Below are 19,600 nucleotides of genomic sequence, written 5' to 3' on the forward strand. Positions count from 1 at the left end.
CTTAGTTATATAATCTTAGCTACTTTAGCGTCTTAGTATAGTAGATATCTACTCTACGCCTCTATACCTTTATAGCTTAATATTATATAACTTATTATATATCTTAAATTCTTATTTCTTATTTACGCTATAATAACTAGATAGTTAAAGATAATATAGATAAGTTAGATAGCTTATCTAGATTTATCTTAAGTAGCTTAGAGTTAGAGTAATCTAAATAAGATAGTAGTATTTAGTAGAGGCTTAGTATTTTTAGAGAGTTTAGTTATCTAGAGAGTTTAGTTATTAAGTATATTATAGACTATTCGCTTATAAAGTATATTAGTAGTATTTAGTAGAGACTTAATATTTTTAGATAGTTTACTTATATAGGCGGTTCGCTTATAAAGTACGTTAGTATATTAATATATAGTAACGTTGTATTCTCTATTAAGCTATTAAGCTTTGGCCGCAGCCTAAGCACCGGTTTTCGCCAAGAAGCTAGCCCATGGCGAAACCAGCCCATGGCGGGAGCCATGAACCGTCACACTTCCTGCTAGAGCTCTTAGTTGAAGGTAGTGTGTCGATCGTGGTTTATAAGGTTATTGCGGACTCTTGTTGGGGAGGCGTACATCCGTAGCATCATGCACGGGGAAGCGCTGAAGTTCGACGCGTCAGGAAACAGTAGGTCGTTTTAGTGTAAACACCAGGAGTCGATTATACTCGATGACTCGGTGTTCTAAACCGTTCACCTTTGATGATACTCTTCCGACTGCGGAGATTAGGCTGTGGCCACCCCTTTTGCTGGAACTGTATACGTAGTATACTCGCATCCTCCTTACGAACAGATCAAGCGGTTTAAGTGACTGCACTCTCTACTTCGATGACTCAATCTTCATTCCGCCGCCGTCTGCGCTCAGTTATCTAAGGCGCCTTCAGCCCTTCGCAGAAGCCGCGAATCGGTTGCGAAGCCGGTGAGACGAATGTCGACCGAAGCCCTGAGCGCGACCACATCAGCGATCTTATCAACAATCCAAGGCTCTCTGATGGATGCTTTGCGGCGGTTACATGGAGGGGCTACTCTGGCATTGCATCTACGACCTGCATCGCAGTGCTGTTCCATTGCGGAGAAGAAGATTGGCCTTGCGGGGAAACGAAAATGTGAGCGATGCGCGGATTGGGGAGAGATAGCTGCAAGTTGCGGGGGTTTACAAGGTTGAGCAGATGGGCACTTGGTACGGACCGATTTAAAATGTACTTTGACAAGCATTTAGCAATGACGCTCTATATTGCAGCAAAACTCTCGTAGATGTGACCCGATATATTTGCATCCATTATTATTGCAATTGTCTTTCTGCATTAGCTCTCACAATTGCCTATCTCCGGGGCGTAGTCTTTCGGTGCTTGCCATCCGCGGGAAATATCCAACTCGCAGGAGAAATATCCTGCCTATGCCTCTGGTGACACAATCGACTGCCAAAGATCCTCACAACACCATAAAACCATGACCTCCGGACGACGCCACCGTCGACTTGCCCGGAAACTTCACACTCACCGCAAGGCATAACCATCAGGAAGCTGACTCTTCAAAACCCTCACTCAAATCCATCTCTGTTAATGACTCGCCATCTTCCACCCCGCCTCCCCACCCTCCTTAATCCACGCACTACTACAAATCATCCTAAACAGTGTGTCCACGAGAGTGCGGAAAAGCTGGAATCAGCTACGCGCAGTGCTTTTCCCAGTGGCACGAGGCTCGGTGAGCGGGAGGAAAGGGAATGGAAATTCTCTTGATTAGGATACCTACAAACATCTTACCTGGCTAGCCTTTCACGAACAGATATATGCCCATTTCTCTAAAAGGGGCGACAGAACAGACTTTTCAGGCACACGGTTCCGGTCACCTTCTACCGCTGGGCAATTCAAAAGTTTGCCCGTGTCCTTGCTGCAGCCATTGTCCGCTATACTGCGCGATCTTATCCGAGTCTTTCGGGCCCCTTGGTAGGGTCGCGCGCGCAGCTACCGCCTTCTCATTCGTGCCCTTGGGGCTGAGAAAGAAGGCTGGGGGCCCGGGTGGGGATCGGGAAGGCCACCAGGGGCTCGCGAGGAGAGAGGGAGCATCTCTGCGCTGTGGGCGCGAAAGCGGAGGAAGCACGAGCGCTTTGGGGTCGTAGATCGTGATAGCCGAGATGGTAAGCCGTTCACAGACGAAATGTTGAGCTGTGTAGTCTATTGAAGGAAGCCGCCATGCGCAATGCCATTGCGAGATTCTTTTTCCAATACCACAGTATGAAGCGCGACGCGCCCGACGCCGCGTGTAGAGTTGGCCGTCGACTTGACCCCAGTGGAATTCTCCCATATTGCGCAAGTGCCCATAGCCCGTACGGTGGCGCAGACACGCCGACGTCTGCAATCGAGGCGCATGCGCTCACTCTGCGCAGAGATTGTGCTGGTGGTCGCGATTGAAGTCCGGGATGGTTATCGCCACTGACGCGAATATGAGAAGTCCGCCGACGTTCCGAGATATGCCCGTCCCTGCGGGTGTGGGGGGAGCGCAGAAGCTGTGAAATCTTGATTTGTGAGCCTCAGGCCATGGCCCCATGCAGAGTCTGCATGGCTGAGCAGAGATGTCAAGGTATTCTCGCGGAACTGCGGAACTGCGGAACTGCGGTTGGTGGTGAAGGGCGAAGTCCGGCATGGGCGCAGCTGCCTGATTCGACAACAGCGCGTCACATGGCCGGAAGGCGCGATCGCGGAGGCGGAGACGGCGGGCAGCTGCATTTCCAGTCGTGCCACAGCGAGGGCGACCAAGTTTGAGAGTGAAAAATCGCAGAGAAGGGCGACCCCGCAGAAATTTGAAATTTGGGGCTCGCGCGTGAATTAGCAAACTGCGAAGTGAGTGGCAGGCGAAGGCGCTCGAACGTTCTGGTGCCTTGATGTCATTGGCGCACCGGCCGCCGTGCGCACCCGCTTGTCCCATTACTCACCTTTGACCGTCACAGCCTCAGCTTGCCGCCTACGCCTGCCTCCCATATAAACCCGCCCGCCGCCTGCGCTCCTGCTTCTCCTCTACATCGCACTCTCAACACACAACCTCACCCACAACGACAGCCAACTCCATCCCGGCACAACTCCCACACCGCTCCAAGCATACTTTCTCGACACACAACAAGATGCAGATTTTCGTCAAGACCCGTAAGTACCCCCGCCGCCGCTGCGCCTGACCCGCGGTCGCTAACAGCCGTGCAGTTACCGGCAAGACCATCACCTTGGAGGTGGAGTCTTCCGACACCATCGACAATGTCAAGTCGAAGATTCAGGACAAGGAAGGCATCCCGCCTGACCAGCAGCGCCTGATCTTCGCCGGCAAGCAGCTTGAGGATGGACGCACCCTGTCCGACTACAATATCCAGAAGGAGTCGACGCTCCATCTCGTCCTCCGCCTCCGCGGTGGCATGCAGATCTTCGTCAAGACTCGTAAGTCGCCACTTCACCTCTCACCTTCCTCAAGCTCGTGCTAACATCTTCTCCAGTGACCGGCAAGACCATCACCCTTGAAGTCGAATCGTCGGATACCATCGACAACGTGAAGTCGAAGATCCAGGACAAGGAGGGCATCCCGCCGGATCAGCAGCGCTTGATCTTCGCGGGCAAGCAGCTCGAGGATGGCCGCACTCTTTCGGATTACAACATCCAGAAGGAGTCCACTCTTCACCTCGTCCTTCGTCTTCGTGGCGGCATGCAGATCTTCGTCAAGACCCTGACCGGCAAGACTATCACGCTCGAAGTTGAATCCTCCGACACCATCGACAACGTCAAGTCCAAGATCCAGGATAAGGAGGGTATTCCCCCGGACCAACAGCGTCTCATCTTCGCTGGCAAGCAGTTGGAAGACGGCCGTACGCTGAGCGACTACAACATCCAGAAGGAATCCACCCTGCACTTGGTGCTGCGTCTGCGAGGTGGCATGCAGATCTTCGTCAAGACTCTCACCGGCAAGACAATTACGCTCGAGGTTGAATCTAGCGACACCATCGACAATGTTAAATCCAAGATCCAGGATAAGGAGGGCATTCCTCCCGATCAGCAGCGTCTCATCTTCGCTGGTAAGCAGCTCGAAGACGGTCGGACACTCTCGGACTACAACATTCAGAAGGAGTCCACCTTGCATTTGGTGCTCCGCCTGCGTGGTGGACAGTAAGCGGCTGGTGGGATGACGGTGATAACTCAAGGAATGGCGTTCATGGCACGACTACGGCGTAGCGATGGATTTCTGCCGGAGATGATATTTCTGGGTTACATGGCCGATAAGGTCTTTAATGGAATGAACATGCCTACGGGCTGAGAGTTCACTCTCAAACAGTTTTGTTCTCATGCATTCATGATGTGATGATCTTGGGTCTGACAGCGTATGTGACACCGCGGTCGCGTAGTGCCGGCTTACGCCCAAAGCTTCCGTGTGCTCTGTGCAACACCAACTCTCCTGACGTCCAAACCATCAGTACCGCATCGTTCACTCCGCCATCGCGGCGCTCACAGTCTCCGCCGCCTGAGCACCTGTAATGGATCTCTCCCGTGTGCTGTGCCGGCGGGCGCCGTTTACCCCACCTCTGACGCCACGACGCGCGGAAATAGGTCTATCCCCGCCATAGCTCCACCCGCAAGGAGCGTCGGAGCTAGAGCATGATGCCATGCAAAGACGGCAGAAACTCTACCGAGTCTCAAAGCTTCGTATGCGAGTTCAATTGTCAGTCAGCACGGCGTGGATAGCCGGACTTTCGACCAAAGTCCGCCAGACGAAGAGCTTCAGGGCAGGCTATAAGAACGTGGTTACCCCGCTAGCAGCGAGTTCGATAGCGATACGACCGACCGAGATACCCCGGACGAGCTCTAGTGCAAGAGAACAGCGAAGGAATATAGCAAATATGACAGAGAAGAAGATGGAATACGTCAAGTGGGTTCCCTCCCCTCCGCGAGGCCCTCATCGCCTTCACAAAGCTCACTGGGCTTCTGGAAGCACTTTGACTGACAAGGGGACAGCCTGGGCAAGTCCGGCCTCAAGGTCTCGAAAGTCATTCTGGGCGCTATGAGCTATGGAAGCGACAAGTGGCAGCCATGGGTGCTGAATGAGGGGGACAGCTTGCCGCTGCTCGAGTACGCCTACAAGTGTGGCATCAACACTTGGGATACTGTACGTCTCTTCCCATCACCCCTCTCCAGCCTCACCACGCGAGGAACTCATTTCCTAACCAATTTCCATCACTAGGCGGACATGTATTCCCACGGCATCTCCGAACGCATTATCGGCAAAGCCCTCAAACAATACAACATCCCGCGCAGCAAAGTCGTCATCCTCTCGAAATGTCACTTTGGCGTCAACGAAGACAATCCCTCGCTCAGCGTAGCGGCAGTCTCGACCAATGATGCCGAGATGGTGAACCAGGTCGGGTTGAGCAGGAAGCATATCTTTGACGCGGTGGAAAAGAGCGTCGAAAGGCTAGGCACGTATATTGACGTGCTGCAGATCCATCGGCTGGATAGAGGGACGCCCAGGGAGGAGATCATGAAGGCGCTGAACGACGTGGTTGAGAAGGGGTGGGTGAGGTATATCGGGGCTTCTTCCATGGCGGCTTGGGAGTTCCAAGCCCTGCAAAATATCGCCGACCGAAATGGATGGCACAAGTTCATCTCCATGCAGAACTATTATAATCTCATCTACCGCGAGGAAGAACGCGAGATGGCAAGGGCTCCCTTTCCCCTTTCTTCCTCCCCTCCCCGCTAACCCGGCCATCGCAGATCCCATACTGCCAGGACACAGGCGTCGGCCTCATCCCCTGGTCTCCCATCGCCCGCGGCGCCCTCACCCGCCCATGGTCCGATCGCTCCACCAAACGCGCGACTACTGACCGCTTCCTCGATATGCTCGTGCACAGCCGCGAGGACAAGACGGACCAGGAGATCATTAAGCGGATCGAAGAGGTGGCGAAGAAGCACAATGTGAGCATGGCGACTATTGCGACTGCCTGGTGTATCAAGAAGGGCGTTTGCCCCATCATTGGGCTGAGCAGCAAGAAGAGGATCGAGGAGGCGGTGGAGAATATACACTTCAAGTTGAGTGATGAGGATGCGAAGTTCCTCGAGGAGGTGTATTTGCCTAGGGAGAGGCAGGGATACTAGGGGGTGGGCGATGGAAGAGCCTTGGCGTCTCTGCTTGTTGATTATTGCTGGCAGACTCGAGGGCGATCGAGAAGACCTGGACAGGATCGTCGTAGTCGGTACCTTCGCTGAGGACTTACGGAGAGCTAGAAGATACAATATTTCAAATTGGAAAGACTCCAAAAGAAAACCTCTTCAGTGCCAATTCAGAGTGCGATTGTGCGTTCAATATGCCACGAGTGCTTCTTCAAGCATACTCCCAGCCAGCCTCATGCGAATTTCGCCCTTCCAGTACGGGGGGAACGTTCCTCGCCCGCCATTCCGTAGCCAGCCAGCCCGCCCGCCAATGCTGACATACGTCGAGTGTGGTTGGCTGAACGCCTGACCGTCGCACTGCAGCATCCTATAAGCACGCAGCACGCACGCACAACATGCACGTTTTCCGTTACGCGCAGACCAAACCAGACACAGCAGCAGCGTGAAGAAAAAATTCTCCTACGCGTACCGTACATAGCGCCCGTTAGCTGTGTGTGACGTGCGAGGAGGATCATTGCATGTGCGCGGGTGCTATATTTATCCCGCGATTGTGAGGTCTGGACAATAGATTATGTAGCGAGCACACGCCCGCGCTACGTGGAAGCGTGATGTGACGATCTGCTTTGTATGTAGACTTATCTATGAAACATTACGGGCGTTTGAAAGGATTTATCCATCAAAGTGCCCGCCGCGCTGCAAGGCGCGCTGTTGCTGCTGGGGAATTATTGCTTGTTGCGCGGGAACCGAGTACGACGGGCACGGGGTAGGACAGAGGCGGTGAAAGCGCAGGGATTTTCCGTGACGTGCTGAGGGGTGGTGAAACGGGGCCAACCACAGCACTTCAATTCCAGTGCCAAAGCGTGCCCGTCATGTCCGTAGGATGATCAAGTCGTCATCTCGGCGTGAAGTGGCACCGTGAAAGATAGAGTTGAAGGCTAACAGCCTGTGTATTCGAGGCTATTTACAGAATCCTGCTCCTCATGCACCCCAAGGCAGTTGAGCTTCATGCCTTGTATCCATAGAAAGCCAAAGCAGCTTGTCGTCCCTCCAACGCCCAAAACTCCCATGCGGCTCTGGGCCTCGGAAGGACGAGCAGATGCCAGTCGCTAAAAGGTAGATGAAGATGTAGATGCAGATGCAGAGCGGATGCAGTTATAAAGATGATTCCGATTCCGATTCTGCTCTCCCAAGCAGCTCTCATAGATACACAATCGTGAGAAAGGCACTATCCAAGATCCAGCATTCCCCTAGATCCCCGAAATATCCCCGTAATGCAATCAATACCATTATCGGCTCTGTGAGGGGCCAAATGAAGACTGATAAAGATGCAGGAGTAGGGATGCCGGAACCTCAAGATCAAGATATGGATAGGAAAAACAGATAAAAGTGATGGAAGCCTCCATCATAGATTCCGCCATTTGCTCGCTATGCCAGTAAAACACAATCATGAGAAGGAAGCAAAGGAAAAATGGAGTAGGTAGGAGAAGAGTGATCGTACATCCAACAGTGAAGTTGAAGATGCCACGTTCATCTAACACCCTCTAGAATCGAATTTTGGTAAACCTCCAAACTCGGGGTAAGATGTAAGAAGAAGAGATCGTGATCACTTCCAATCATGGGACCATGATCATCGTCAACCGTAGCAATATCAGGCTCGCTCGCAGTGAAAGCCGTGCCAATCGCAAAAGGAAATATCCGGTAGCCGCCGAAAAGAGCGTGATGTAGTTGGATGGTTGGGGAACCAGATCGAGGTCATGAACATGGCGTGTCCAGGACGCCGGGGAATCAAGGCAAATGGTAATATCAAACAAGTGCAGTCGTCATCATGCTTTTGGTAGGGTCGTCAGCCGTGAAGCGATCGTAGTTTGCATAGCAGCAAACTTCTTTAACCGTGAAACCATTAGACGATAGGCTGTCGGGTCGGATGTCAGGCGGCAAGTGATGAGGCTTGTGTAAAATGGGAGGAAAGTAATGATGTGTGCAGCCTAGTGTCAATGGAAGGTAAAGATGTCTAGAGGAAAGGCCGTTGGGTAGAGCTCCTCAGTTAGCTCGGATGACGAGCTTGGAGAGGAACTTGTTCGACAACGAGTCGAAGTCGGATCGGTCGAACTTGCACTCGCTCCTTGACCGCAGGTAGGTTTCTGCACGTTAGATTAGCTCCGGGTCAAGTCAAACCGATGATGCTTCAGACTTACCATATTTGGTTACGTGAGCACGGACTTCGGTCATGGCATCGCACACCGCCGGGTTGGAGTTCAGCAGGTGGTGGTGTTTCCGGGTATCCCACTCGGTAAACGCGGGAAGCTTCTGGGAGATGGCGGAAAAGAGGCCAACGATGACACCCACGGGCGTCGACTCCATGTCGTTGCAGAACTTCTGCACGGCGGCCTGATCCGGTACCCGGTAGTTGCCGTCGAACTGGATGAGCTCCCAGACGGCGAGCAGGATAGCAGCAAGCATGAAGATGGTCGGCCAGTTCTTCAGCTTGTCGCCGCTGTATACGGACGAGTACAGAGCTGAGAGCTCCTCAAGCACGTCCTTCTGGAGCTCGCGCCACATGTCGGCAAGAGCGCACTTGACCTGGAAGTTGATCATGACGGGAGCAATGGTCTTGCCGCTGAACTTGGACTGCTGGTCCTCGACCTTGCCGATGATGTTCTCCTCCTCGCCGAGACCCTCAACCATGGTGACGTGGAGCGTCAGATTGTAGGCGATCATGAGCTTCAACGCCTTTCGGATAACCGGGAGCTTTTCCCGGCAGTAGAAACGGTAGGCGGTCTTGAGGATCTCGGTGACGAAGTAGGTGCCCTCAAAGTACTCATCGACGAACTGCTCGAAGCCACCATCGATGTGGCGATCCAGGTAGTCCGACAGCATTGAGCGTGAAATACCCTCCATGCCAGCAGAGAGCTTGGCAGTGTTGATCTCGAAGTGGAGGCCATTCAGCGTCTCGAACCAGTCAACGCCGAAGCACTTCTCGTCGCGGACGTAGACCTCGCGGGCCATGATGGGAAGGTAGTGACCGTATCCGTGGGTGATGTAGATGGGACGCTCCTGAGCCGAGAAGCCCTTGATGTTGCCGATGGAGAATCCGAGGCTGACGTGGCGCTCATAGTCGGCCTTCCAGTCCTTCATGAAGTAGGCGATGTCCTTGATGTCGATGCGCGTGCACGGGACCTGCCACAGACGAGCGTGGGATGGCTGGCAGCCGCCGCACGGATCACCCTTGTCGCAAGTCTTCTTCAAGAACTTACACCTTAAGCAAGCACGCAGTTTTCGGATCTCGTGAGCTTGCTGTCGCTGATCGGGCCTTAGAGGACCACGCCGCCTGCCGACGCGCTTCTCACCCTGTTGATCCTTCTTGGTAGAGTGGGCCGGAGTCTTCTTGACGATGGTCTTAGCGGGCTTGGCACCGACCGGGGACTTTCTCCGGCGAGATGGCGGTGAGCTGACGGCGGATGAGGTGGGGGATGAGGAGCTGGAGGTCGACTGCTTGATGTCGATGGGCTCAGCGCGGGCCATGGGCGGACTGACGGACTGGTTGGGTGAGATGTAGTTGTTGAAGTCCTGGTTATCCATTGGAAGGCCGTGCTGGCAGTTTGACGAGTGGGCGTGCGAGTGCGCCAACTCCAGGTTGTTCTCAACTTCGGACTGCGGCGAGTTCATCGGGAACTGAACCTCCTCGTAGCTGCTGAATGATCCGGCAGATCGCGGCGCGTCAGACTGCTGCGAAGAGTCCGAGTTTGTGCGGATGTGGAGGGATTGTGCTGGGTTGAAGATGATGTTGGCGGAGGTGTCGTTGGTAAAGTCGTAAGAATTGCGGTGACCGATGTGGATAGTGCTCCAACCATTGTCGCTGCTGCCCGTGAGAGATTGCACCTCGAGCCATTGCTCAGTCGGTGAGCCTGTGCCAACGCTAGCCGAGGTAGCGCTCGGGGCGGTCAGCTGGTCCTGCGTATTGGAGAAGTTTGACAGCTCTTGCTGGAAGTCGGTCATCTGGAAGGGTGCTGCCGTCATCTGCGTCATGTCCATGGTAGCAGCCGTCGTCATCATGTTGAACGGGGCGTTCATGGACATGGAGGTCATGAGGGCGGCCTGCGACGTGTTGATGCCAAAGTCCACCGGCGACGTCTGGAGCTGGCCGCCGAAGGTGCCGCCGAAGTCTGACGGATTCATCGTCATCGCCTCCGAGGCGTAAGCCGGCTGAGCGTAGTTTGTGGTCGAGCTGAGGTTGATCCAGTCAGCCAGCATCGGGTTCGTGGTCTGCATCGCGGTCGGGAAGCCCAGGTTGGTCGTCTGGAGGGGAGCGATTGCGCTGGACGTGGTCGGGAGAGCATTGCTGCTGGCGGCGCTCGTCGCAGCAACCGTGTTCATGCGTCGCTGCTGCTGCTGCTGCTGCTGCTGCTGCTGTCGGGCCTGCTGCTGGGCCTGCTGCTGGCGTCCATCGTGTTGCTGTTGCATGGCAGCGGGCGAGAGGGGGAGCGGCCAGGTCTGGTGCTGGAGGTTGAAGTTGAGCGTCGGGCGGTTCGGGTCGAACGACGAGTCGAAACCGTACAAGTCGAAGTTCTCCAGGTTGTTCTCCATCTTTGTAATGGAGGATGAGGGAGTGTTCGGATCTCAGCTGGGCGGAGCTCTGTGCTGAGCAGAGCGGTGTGATGTGAGAGGGATCGAGCGGGAGCGTCGAAGGGAAGTGGGCGGGGGGATCCGTGCGCTGGATCAAGACGGCGCTCGCAACTGGCGGTCAAGGCCACGGGACTAGCGATATGCACGCCAGATGCAGCAACACGACCAGCGCCGCGCGCGGCCAATTGCACGCCCGCCCGAGAGTGGACGAGAGGGCCGGCGCGCTGCGAGTCCTGATCTGCCCACTCCCGCTGTGCGGCGGGCCTCTTTGCTATTGCGTGCGGCCGCCCAACACCAGCAACGGGCGCCCGCGAGAGCTCTGCCCAGCACGCCGGCCCAAGCGCGCGCACTCGAGCGGATTTCGAGTGTGGGCGGCGATCGTGGCTAGCGAGGAAAGCTCAAACGGAAGAGCGTTCGCCCGCTGGCCTGCCAAAGCCCGCGCTGACAGCTGCTGCCGAGCCACTCAAGACGCCGGAGCACGCAGTGTGTCGCAATGGACGGCGTCGCAGAGCCTATCAGTCCACCCCGCCTCAGGTATCGGCAGCCGATAAGCGTTAGGCGGCGTCCGCCAGGATCAGCATCTGGGGAGAGCACTTGTCTCTGTATCGAGTCTCGAGTCTGCCCGGATCGATGCGATAGCCTCCTTCGTGCACGATGAAGCCCTTCTCCTCGCCGCACGGCTACGTGTGGCGGCGGGACGCTGCCAGCGCACCTATAAGCACGTCTAATAATATGAGCGTGATAACATAACGCGCGAGGCAAGCGTGTGGGAGGAGCGGCAGATGCGACGACGGGCCAGGGCAGGCGGGGCTCGCCACTCTGGAATGCCACTCTTCGACGGCACCTAAATCTCTCACTCACCGACTTCGCGAAAAGCGCCTCGCACCATCGTTCAAGCGTTCAAGCGTGCCTCGATCTCGTCGGCGCTTCCTCGTGCCTGCGCGCGCTCTACCATGGTTGCGTCGCCATCGACTCTCCCCTTTTGCCTCTCCGGGATGAGATGCCTGCACATCAGCGAGTCTTGTGTAGCACCGCTCACGCACATGGTGCCACTGAGCGCTGCCTTGCATCCGGATTCTCGTCAATCGCAAGCGTTTCAGGGCGCCGCGCAGTCGCCAAAGCCTTGGCCTTGCATGCCGTAACTCCACCTCAGAAGACTTGACAGAAAGCAGCCAGACCCTGAATCTTGTTACTGGACGCCCGTCGCACTGGTGCTACGCCATAGGTGACAAACATTCCTCGTGACTCTGTCTCCCGCTCGTCTGGATTTGCCTTTCCGATGCTCTTCCTTGCCTTGCTGCATTCCGGCAATGACATGCAGCTGCGTTCGCAGCCCTGGGTGAGCCCGGAATTGCCGAATCTCTTGTATCCGTCCAGTCATCTTGTGGATTATTGATATGAGTCGTAACTCGTCGTAGCCCGTGCCTGGTCGCACCGTTTTACCGACGTTGCCTACGGTTCTATTTCAACGCCAGAGTCACATTCGCAGAGGGTTGATGCCTGTTTCGTCTCGTGGCGCGGCGAGTTTGAGGTTACAAGAGCTGGATGACTGGTAGATCTGACAGAAGACCGACAGATGAAAGAGAAGAAGTGCATAGAGGAAGGACCGAATCGAAGAATTGCGAGCGACGTGCGTAGACGATGCAGATGGAAATAAAATGCCCGATGCTGTGGCCGCCGGAAAGGGAGACTGTCTGAGACATCATACCGACGACCGCGGCGAGCCTTCTATTGTCATGTCAGCGAGTCTGGTGTCGAGAGGCTCTGGGCTGTGATGGGCGTTCACGGTAGATAGGAATCGCAAGTCTTCCAAGAATGGTGTGGCAGTAGTGCGCGGGTGTTGTCAAGTGGGACGTTTTACGCCGAGGGTCTGTGGGGGCGTCGCTGCCTGGCGCTCGGCTGGCTCGTCGCTGCACTGGTCGAGTGCGGGCTTGGTCGGCGGGCTCTCTGAGCCCTGGAGGTGAACGGCAGGGCGAAGATGAATGGCATGACGTATTCGCAGATTGCGGTGGGAGGTCGGGTGCTCTTTCCCTCGGACTTGGTGGGCATGTCAACACTGCTGAAGTCTGGTTCCAACCATCCTCAGACTCTCAACAAATCACCTCGAAGACCCCCAAGACCGTTGGAAGAATTGAATATATCTTGTCAATCACAATGCTGCTCACTTCAAATCCATTGCTCAGGACGTCGAGTGCGAATCCAGGCAGGCGCGTCTTTGAGGCACAATGGAGAGGTTCGACACCCGTTATTTCTACTACGGTAGGTATCCTACACGCTCAATCGACGCCCAGCATCTGACTCGACATAGGCTGCTTGTTCTTTACAGCCCTCTGCTACCTTCTCGGAGTGGGAGCCACCCTCACGCGCAGCGGCGTATGGATACTCAATATAACCATTAGCCTCATCCTCCTCGTTATTATGCCCCCCTTCCTCTACAATGCCTTCCGATTCTGCAGATTTGTATACCATGAGACGGACTACCAAAGATACTTGAGCACCACAGGCAAACGCAATTCCAGAGCACAAGATGAGATTGGACTTTGCGACGTGGTCAAGATAGGAGACACCGTCGAACCCTTCTTGGATACTGCAAACAAACGTATTCGCGAGCTCGAACTGAAGAATGAAGAGCTACAGGCTTTAGTGGACCTGAAAAGAGATTTAAAAGCGTCCCCGCAGATTGCAGACCAATACGACACCCGGCACGCAGCCCACAACGAGCCGATAGAAGGGAATTCGGATGCATGCCAAAGTGCACCAAAAGTCAAGGGCATCAACAAGCCAGCGCAAACCCCCGCAACGGTATCAACGAACGAAGAGCTCCAAGCCCTAGCCTCCCTTGGTCTAGCAAAGAAACGCATCGCCGTCCTCGAAGCCGAAGCCAGCCAGACCCAAGCACAGCTCGACGCCGCAAACAGACGCATCGTGCAGCTCGAACTAGGAAACCAGCAGCTACGTCATGATCTCGCAGACTCGACTACGCACATAGACGCTAGCAAAAGCGCAGCAGAGAGGTTCCAGACCCGTTGCGGTGAGCAAGAAAGCCAAAGCGACGTATCTGCAGTCATCGTGGCGCAGCACCCGCAAGACGCTCCTGATAACTCCACGCCCACCGCTATATCATCAACCACTGCTACTTCAACGCCCGCCACAGAAATCCACGATGATGCGAAGAGATATCAGGATAATGGTGAAGGCGCAGTAGTTTCTGCGCCTTCCGCAGACATTGTCGCCGTTCCAGAGCCCGCACGGAGGAATACAAGGAGGAGGAGACGCTCGGTCACTGCTTCGGCGGCTTCCGATGGCAGCGCAATGCCGTTTGATAAAGAGCTTGATGCAGTGCGCAAGGAGATGTTAGTCAGACAGAGAGTGCTCAAGTACACGGATCCGGAGGTACTAGAGCTTGCATTCAAAAAGGCGCGGAAGCGGGGCTTGTTCGATAATAATGAGAATGAGAATGAGGATGTGGAAGTGGAAGTCAAGGTCGACAGCGCAGAGATGCCGCTGGAGAAGGGGAAGGTGAGGTATGATAGCTTGACAGGTGTGGAAGAATATCCGGAAGAGATCAACGTGGAGATGAAGCACAAGAGGAGCAGGACAGGGGTAGCGGAAGTGTTTGGGAGTGAGAACGAAAGGCAGCCCTGAATATGAGATTTGCCGCCATCTTGCATACCACTTGTTTGGTTCATACTCCGACGTCTTTCGAGAGCCTACCTAGCATTTTTCTAGCTTTCGTTTCCCAACAACTAGCTCTCCCGGCAAACCCCAGCTCAATAGCACAGCTTTCCAAGGGCTCCCCATCCCCCGAGCAATGCAGTCGCGCCCGTGAAAAGAATAATGCCACCGTACTGCCCATTAAACCCCCAATCCCTCCCATCTTTCAACCACCCATCATGCGTAACCAGCGCCACACTCAGCGGCCCACTAATCGCATTCCCTATCCCCCTTCCACCAGCTAACAGGCCAAAGATAAATCCCGTATCCAGCGCCGGAGACTGCGCTTTAAGCTCAGTAAGCACGCCGCTCCAGGTCGAACTAAAGCCCCCAGCAAAGAAGCCATACGTGACTGAAAAAGCAGCCACAAGCGGCACCTGGCTCGAAAAGCCCCAGAAGAAAAAGACAGCGAGTGCGGATCCGAGCGTGGAGACTAGAATCGTCGTCGTGACTCCAACGTGGTCGCCTAGGCTGCCCATCACGATGCCGCCAGGCACCGAGGTTACGTTGATGAGCGCGAGGACCAGCGTGCCCACGGTGGAACTGTGGTGCAGCTGTTGAACGGTGTACGAGGAAATGTATGTGTAGGGGAGGAAATAGCCAAATGATTGCAGGATGTTGCCTATTTGGAGCATCCAGAAGGCGGGGAGCCGGATGAAGGAGGTGTCTATGCGGCGGATGGTTGCGGATTGCGGGAGCGGGATGCGGGGGCGGAGAGAGTAGAGGAGAGGCACTGTCGTGAGGACCTGTTCTGCAGTCAACCCAAATTCTTGCTACTGAGGGACGAATAGGGGAAGGAAGAGAACCCACAGTGATAACGCTCCACGCTTGAAGCGTGATCGCAGGTCCAAACCTCTTTAGACTAGCATCCGCAGCGAACGGCAGAACAACGCCGGTCGCGGATTTCCCGGCCCACATGACGCCCATCGCGAGCCCCTTTCGGCGGACGAACCACTCATCCAGGTACAAAGTCGTTGGCGTAAAAAGCAGGCCGCACCCCAGAGCGGAAATGACACCCTGCGTAGCGACCAGTTGCCAGACTTGTTTTGAGAAGCTTGACAAGAGGAAGCCTACGGCCGTAAGGAAGAGTCCGATGGGACCGAACCAGCGACGGAGACGAGGCCAGCGACATAGGATGGCGAAGGTGAAGGGTGACATGAGATACATAATTCCCTAATCATCCATTAGCAATTCAGGTGATCTTCTCGACTAGGCTATCGACGGGTCGAAATGGGCTCACCGTCACCGTCGTCCCAATAACAGCCACGTTCGACGTATCACCATCGAGCTCATCCGGATGGCTCCCGTAGTACTCCTGGAAGACACCAAATGCCAAAGAGAAGCCTGTAGCACTTGTCAGTCCTGCTGTCATTAGTCTTGGTGCCTAGTGCTATGTACCCCAGACGGGTGCTTGGATTAGAGATGAGCCAGCTAGCACAAGCCATGCTGCTTTCCCGGTGTCCGTCGGTGGCAGTGGAGGCTGTTCGATCTCTGTCTCCGTGCCATTGTGCCATGTTGCTTCGTGATCGCTTGCACCCGAGCCCTGACGTGGGAACCGGGCGCTGTCAAGCTCGATGTCGGGTTGTACTTGCGTCTGTATTTGTGCCATGCTCGGAGTCGCCGTTGCTTGCTTAGTCGGGGAGACGACTGCTGGATGATGTGATGGTCCAACGCTTGCACGTTGCTTGCTTCGACCAGACAATCCCGAAATGAAATGGTAATAGGTAGAAGAAGTATTCTATCTCTGTTTAGCCCTATCGTCTGGCACAGGGCGGGTACGTGATGTCCTGGTGAGACAGTGTCACGGGTAACAAAATATTTAGAACAATTGGACAGATATAAGAAATGAATTTAGGAAACCAAGGACACTTTGAGCCGCTGCTCTTGGCTAGTCTAGCATATATATATATGTAAGTGTTTCATCACAGGGAGTTGAGCGTTCGTTCATGATCTTCGCTTCTGCGGGGTAATCCTAATGGAGATCTGCGCGCCCGGACAACTGATGGTGCTTACCATGACGGCACAACTAAAGATTAACTAAGACAATTCGCAGCCTCTGTCAAGCTCTGCAACGACGTCCGCGGCCGTATTCATTGCCGAAGGGGGACGTGATCATCACAATGAGGTTGAGGTGTAGAGCGTCGATTTCGGAGAGCGGAGAGAAGAAGCACTTCCCCGCTGCCGGCCTTCGGCTCCATAGGGTGCATGATCTGTACAACGCCGAACTAAACCATGACAGTTAATAAGGGCAGTGGCGCATAGCATGTAAGCAATTGCGTGCAGCACATCCGCAGAGCTGCTGTCGTTCCATACTCTTCTGCTTTCTCCCTATTCAAACGTGCGACAAGAGACCCTGCGCAGCGTCTCAAGAACCACAGAACCACCGGTTGTACTTGTTCAATTCCGCCATGGCACACGTCGGCGCTCTCCCCAAGATCCACCGGTATATCACGGCCCACAACAAGGAGGGAAAGGCGATCTTCAGCGACAAGTTCGACGAGGAGAGTAAGATGAAACCCAATGACGACGGCATCGCGTTCGCGCTCAGCTACACGACCAAAGGGTTTCCGGTCGGCCTGGACAACGACGAGGATCTGCAGGTGTACGAGCATTATTTGAACGAGGCCCCAGGCCTCGTAGTCTCGGGCGGGACCGTCCTCCGGCATGTGGACATCCCCCCCAACACGGCTTGTGCCATGCACCGCACGGTCAGCCTAGACTATGGGTGTGTTCTGGAGGGCGAGGTCGAATGCCTGCTGGATAGCGGCGAGAAGCGGGTCATGAAGCGTGGGGACGTTGCGATCCAGCGTGGGACGATGCATCAGGTACGTTCGTCGCGGGAGATCCTAAAGCGCTCTGAGCATCGACGCCGCTCGAAATGGGCGGTGCATGTTTAGTGTTGGCTCGGCATCTTCTGCTCCTCTGCCTTCTATGCTCAAGACCTCTGCTAAGTGGACGGCCGTCGCAGTGGATCAATCATAGCACCAAGGACTGGACGAGGATGCTGTTCGTGCTCCAGGAGAGCAAGCCGCTGAAGGTCGCGGGCGAGACGGTGGGCGAGGAACTGGCGGGCATGGCTGGGGTACGGCCCTCGGACTGAGCAGTGAGCCGGATGGCGGAGGAAGAAGCTTCCTGTAAACCGCTAGAGCAGACATCTTGAGACGCAAACCACAAACCAAATCAAGCCTCGGCTGCCAAGACCAGGCGCGGGCTAGCTCCCGATTCGGAAGCAACCCACTTCCAAGGTTCCTCTCCAAACACCCCTAAAATCTCTATAAACAAAGAGCCTGCGCCAGAACGATCCCGCTTGTCGTAGCGATGAGTGTGTGGGGAAGTCACACGCCATCGCATTACCTCTTCCGGCAAGCGAGGCAGCGAGAACAATAGTAGCGCGCCGACGCCCCCCATACCAGAGAAAGCCATTGTTTGGGGCCACTAGATGCCCATCCGAGTGCTGTTGAAATCTCGACGGCAAGACAGGAGGATGGCTGCCCCACGACCGTCTTCCTCTCGGACTCCATCCTCACGACTGGAGGGGATTCTTGCCGACACAGACCGGATCCAAGAACTGTCCGACTCCGACGGCGAGTACGAAGACATGGGAACAGCTACCCAGGAGGAAATGGCCAACATCGCTTACCTCGAAAGCGTGCGGATACCGATCGAGGATGGGCTGACGACCGAATCATCCGCCGTAACAGAGGAGACGCTTCAAGCTGTGCTTCCGTTCTTGGAAAGCAACCCCAATGACTTTCCACTCAACATTTTCGGTTTGCCCCAGCTACAACGCGAGAAGCATATCAACTTCTTGAAACATGCGTTGGGGGACTATCCGCGACAGTTTGCCATGATGGATGCTTCCCGGCCCTGGTTGCTCTACTGGAGTCTGCAAGGATTGACTGCCTTGGGCTACGACATTTCAGAATACCGAGAGCGGTAGGTGTCTATCATTTCCTATATGTGTTCATTTCAGACCTGATATGACTCCATTCCTTAATTCGGCTTCTGTCTTCTTACGCCTGACCTCCCTTCAGAGTTGCCCACACATTTACCTTGGCTCAACACCCCGAAGGCGGCTATGGCGGCGGTTACGGCCAACTGCCACATCTCGCAGCAACCTATGCTGCGGTGTTATCGATCGTCATGGTCGGCGGAAGCGAAGCCTACGAGTCCATCAACCGCAAGGCGATGTGGCGCTATCTTGGTCAGATGAAGCAACCCGACGGCGGCTTTACCATGGCACCAGGCGGCGAAGAAGACATACGTGGGGCATTCTGTGCACTAGTAGTCCTATCTCTGCTCAACATCCCCATCAAGCTACCACCGGATGCCCCCGCGCGCACGCACGGTCTTACCAGCTTCTTGGACAATCTGGGCGAGTGGGTGTCGGAGTGTCAGACATACGAGGGTGGCATCTCGGCAACCCCCCTTAACGAGGCACACGGGGCGTACGCGTTCTGTGGTGTTGGGTGCCTGTCCATCATGGGTCCGCCGAAGGAGATGCTAAACAAATATCTCAATATGTCCACGCTCATTCATTGGCTCTCCTCCCGGCAATGCGCTCCCGAGGGCGGATACAACGGGCGCACGAACAAACTTGTTGACGGCTGCTACTCACACTGGGTCGGTGGCTGCTGGTCGATCGTCGAAGCTGCCACCGCCAGCACGAACATCTGCAACCGCTCTGCGCTGGCACGCTACATTCTCTCCGCGGCCCAGGCGAAGAAGGGCGGTCTAATTGACAAGCCAGGGAAGAAACCGGACGCATATCACTCGTGCTACAATTTGGCTGGCTTGAGCCATGCGCAACATAGATACACCTACGAAGCGAAGGTCCAAGAAGATCTCGGGGGAGGCGATCTGGATGCGCCTTATTACTGGAAAGCACAGGGCGATTACGACGATGAGAAGGTTTGGGGCGACACGGATATCGTCAACGAAGTCCATCCGATTTTCGTGATTCCGTTCAAGGCAGTGCACGACTGTCGGAGGTACTTTATGGAAAAGGAGGGGTTCTAGCTTCGGACTGGCATCGGAGTGGTGAAAGACTCGGCTGGGGAGTGGAGGGACGTGTGGGATTCCAGATTGTAGA

At 55.0% G+C, this 19,600-nt stretch overlaps 9 protein-coding genes across 9 annotated transcripts; 5 read left to right on the plus strand and 4 right to left on the minus strand.

The window, feature by feature from the left end:
- Positions 1–1,609: 1,609 nt before the first annotated feature.
- BU26DRAFT_104423 (uncharacterized protein) lies at positions 1,610–2,455 on the minus strand. Its single transcript, XM_033819312.1, has one exon. The coding sequence runs from the start codon at positions 2,336–2,338 to the stop codon at positions 1,880–1,882; it is 459 nt and encodes a 152-aa protein (XP_033678574.1). The 5' UTR covers positions 2,339–2,455; the 3' UTR covers positions 1,610–1,879.
- A 697-nt stretch (positions 2,456–3,152) lies between these two features.
- On the plus strand, positions 3,153–4,180 carry BU26DRAFT_436340 (polyubiquitin; the record flags this gene model as incomplete). Its single annotated transcript, XM_033824172.1, has 3 exons — positions 3,153–3,174; positions 3,229–3,456; positions 3,513–4,180. 3 exons carry the CDS (start codon positions 3,153–3,155, stop codon positions 4,178–4,180), a joined length of 918 nt encoding a protein of 305 aa, XP_033678575.1.
- A 724-nt stretch (positions 4,181–4,904) lies between these two features.
- On the plus strand, positions 4,905–6,156 carry BU26DRAFT_533919 (Aldo/keto reductase; the record flags this gene model as incomplete). The annotated part of the gene is made up of 4 exons (XM_033831185.1): positions 4,905–4,933; positions 5,020–5,170; positions 5,246–5,719; positions 5,776–6,156. The coding sequence occupies 4 exons, from the start codon at positions 4,905–4,907 to the stop codon at positions 6,154–6,156; spliced, it is 1,035 nt and encodes a 344-aa protein (XP_033678576.1).
- Positions 6,157–6,280: 124 nt separating this feature from the next.
- On the minus strand, positions 6,281–6,769 carry BU26DRAFT_104666 (uncharacterized protein). The gene has a single exon (XM_033819313.1). It carries the CDS (start codon positions 6,684–6,686, stop codon positions 6,405–6,407), a length of 282 nt encoding a protein of 93 aa, XP_033678577.1. The 5' UTR covers positions 6,687–6,769; the 3' UTR covers positions 6,281–6,404.
- Positions 6,770–7,883: 1,114 nt separating this feature from the next.
- On the minus strand, positions 7,884–10,844 carry BU26DRAFT_104679 (uncharacterized protein). Its single transcript, XM_033819314.1, has 2 exons — positions 8,367–10,844; positions 7,884–8,312 (listed from the first exon to the last, which is right to left on the minus strand). Exons 1-2 carry the CDS (start codon positions 10,753–10,755, stop codon positions 8,212–8,214), a joined length of 2,490 nt encoding a protein of 829 aa, XP_033678578.1. The 5' UTR covers positions 10,756–10,844; the 3' UTR covers positions 7,884–8,211.
- A 1,753-nt stretch (positions 10,845–12,597) lies between these two features.
- On the plus strand, positions 12,598–14,502 carry BU26DRAFT_104926 (uncharacterized protein). The gene is made up of 2 exons (XM_033819319.1): positions 12,598–13,053; positions 13,103–14,502. Exons 1-2 carry the CDS (start codon positions 13,020–13,022, stop codon positions 14,437–14,439), a joined length of 1,371 nt encoding a protein of 456 aa, XP_033678579.1. The 5' UTR covers positions 12,598–13,019; the 3' UTR covers positions 14,440–14,502.
- A 62-nt stretch (positions 14,503–14,564) lies between these two features.
- BU26DRAFT_533921 (putative MFS monocarboxylate transporter) lies at positions 14,565–16,117 on the minus strand (the record flags this gene model as incomplete). The annotated part of the gene is made up of 4 exons (XM_033831186.1): positions 14,565–15,254; positions 15,319–15,681; positions 15,749–15,852; positions 15,907–16,117. 4 exons carry the CDS (start codon positions 16,115–16,117, stop codon positions 14,565–14,567), a joined length of 1,368 nt encoding a protein of 455 aa, XP_033678580.1.
- Positions 16,118–16,695: 578 nt separating this feature from the next.
- On the plus strand, positions 16,696–17,608 carry BU26DRAFT_492203 (cupin domain-containing protein; the record flags this gene model as incomplete). The annotated part of the gene is made up of 2 exons (XM_033826109.1): positions 16,696–17,333; positions 17,477–17,608. The coding sequence occupies exons 1-2, from the start codon at positions 16,917–16,919 to the stop codon at positions 17,606–17,608; spliced, it is 549 nt and encodes a 182-aa protein (XP_033678581.1). The 5' UTR covers positions 16,696–16,916.
- A 384-nt stretch (positions 17,609–17,992) lies between these two features.
- BU26DRAFT_533923 (terpenoid cyclases/Protein prenyltransferase) lies at positions 17,993–19,527 on the plus strand (the record flags this gene model as incomplete). Its single annotated transcript, XM_033831187.1, has 2 exons — positions 17,993–18,444; positions 18,543–19,527. 2 exons carry the CDS (start codon positions 17,993–17,995, stop codon positions 19,525–19,527), a joined length of 1,437 nt encoding a protein of 478 aa, XP_033678582.1.
- Positions 19,528–19,600: the final 73 nt, after the last annotated feature.

This window comes from Trematosphaeria pertusa, assembly GCF_010094035.1.
Source record: "Trematosphaeria pertusa strain CBS 122368 unplaced genomic scaffold BU26scaffold_16, whole genome shotgun sequence".
Lineage (NCBI taxonomy): Eukaryota > Fungi > Ascomycota > Dothideomycetes > Pleosporales > Trematosphaeriaceae > Trematosphaeria > Trematosphaeria pertusa.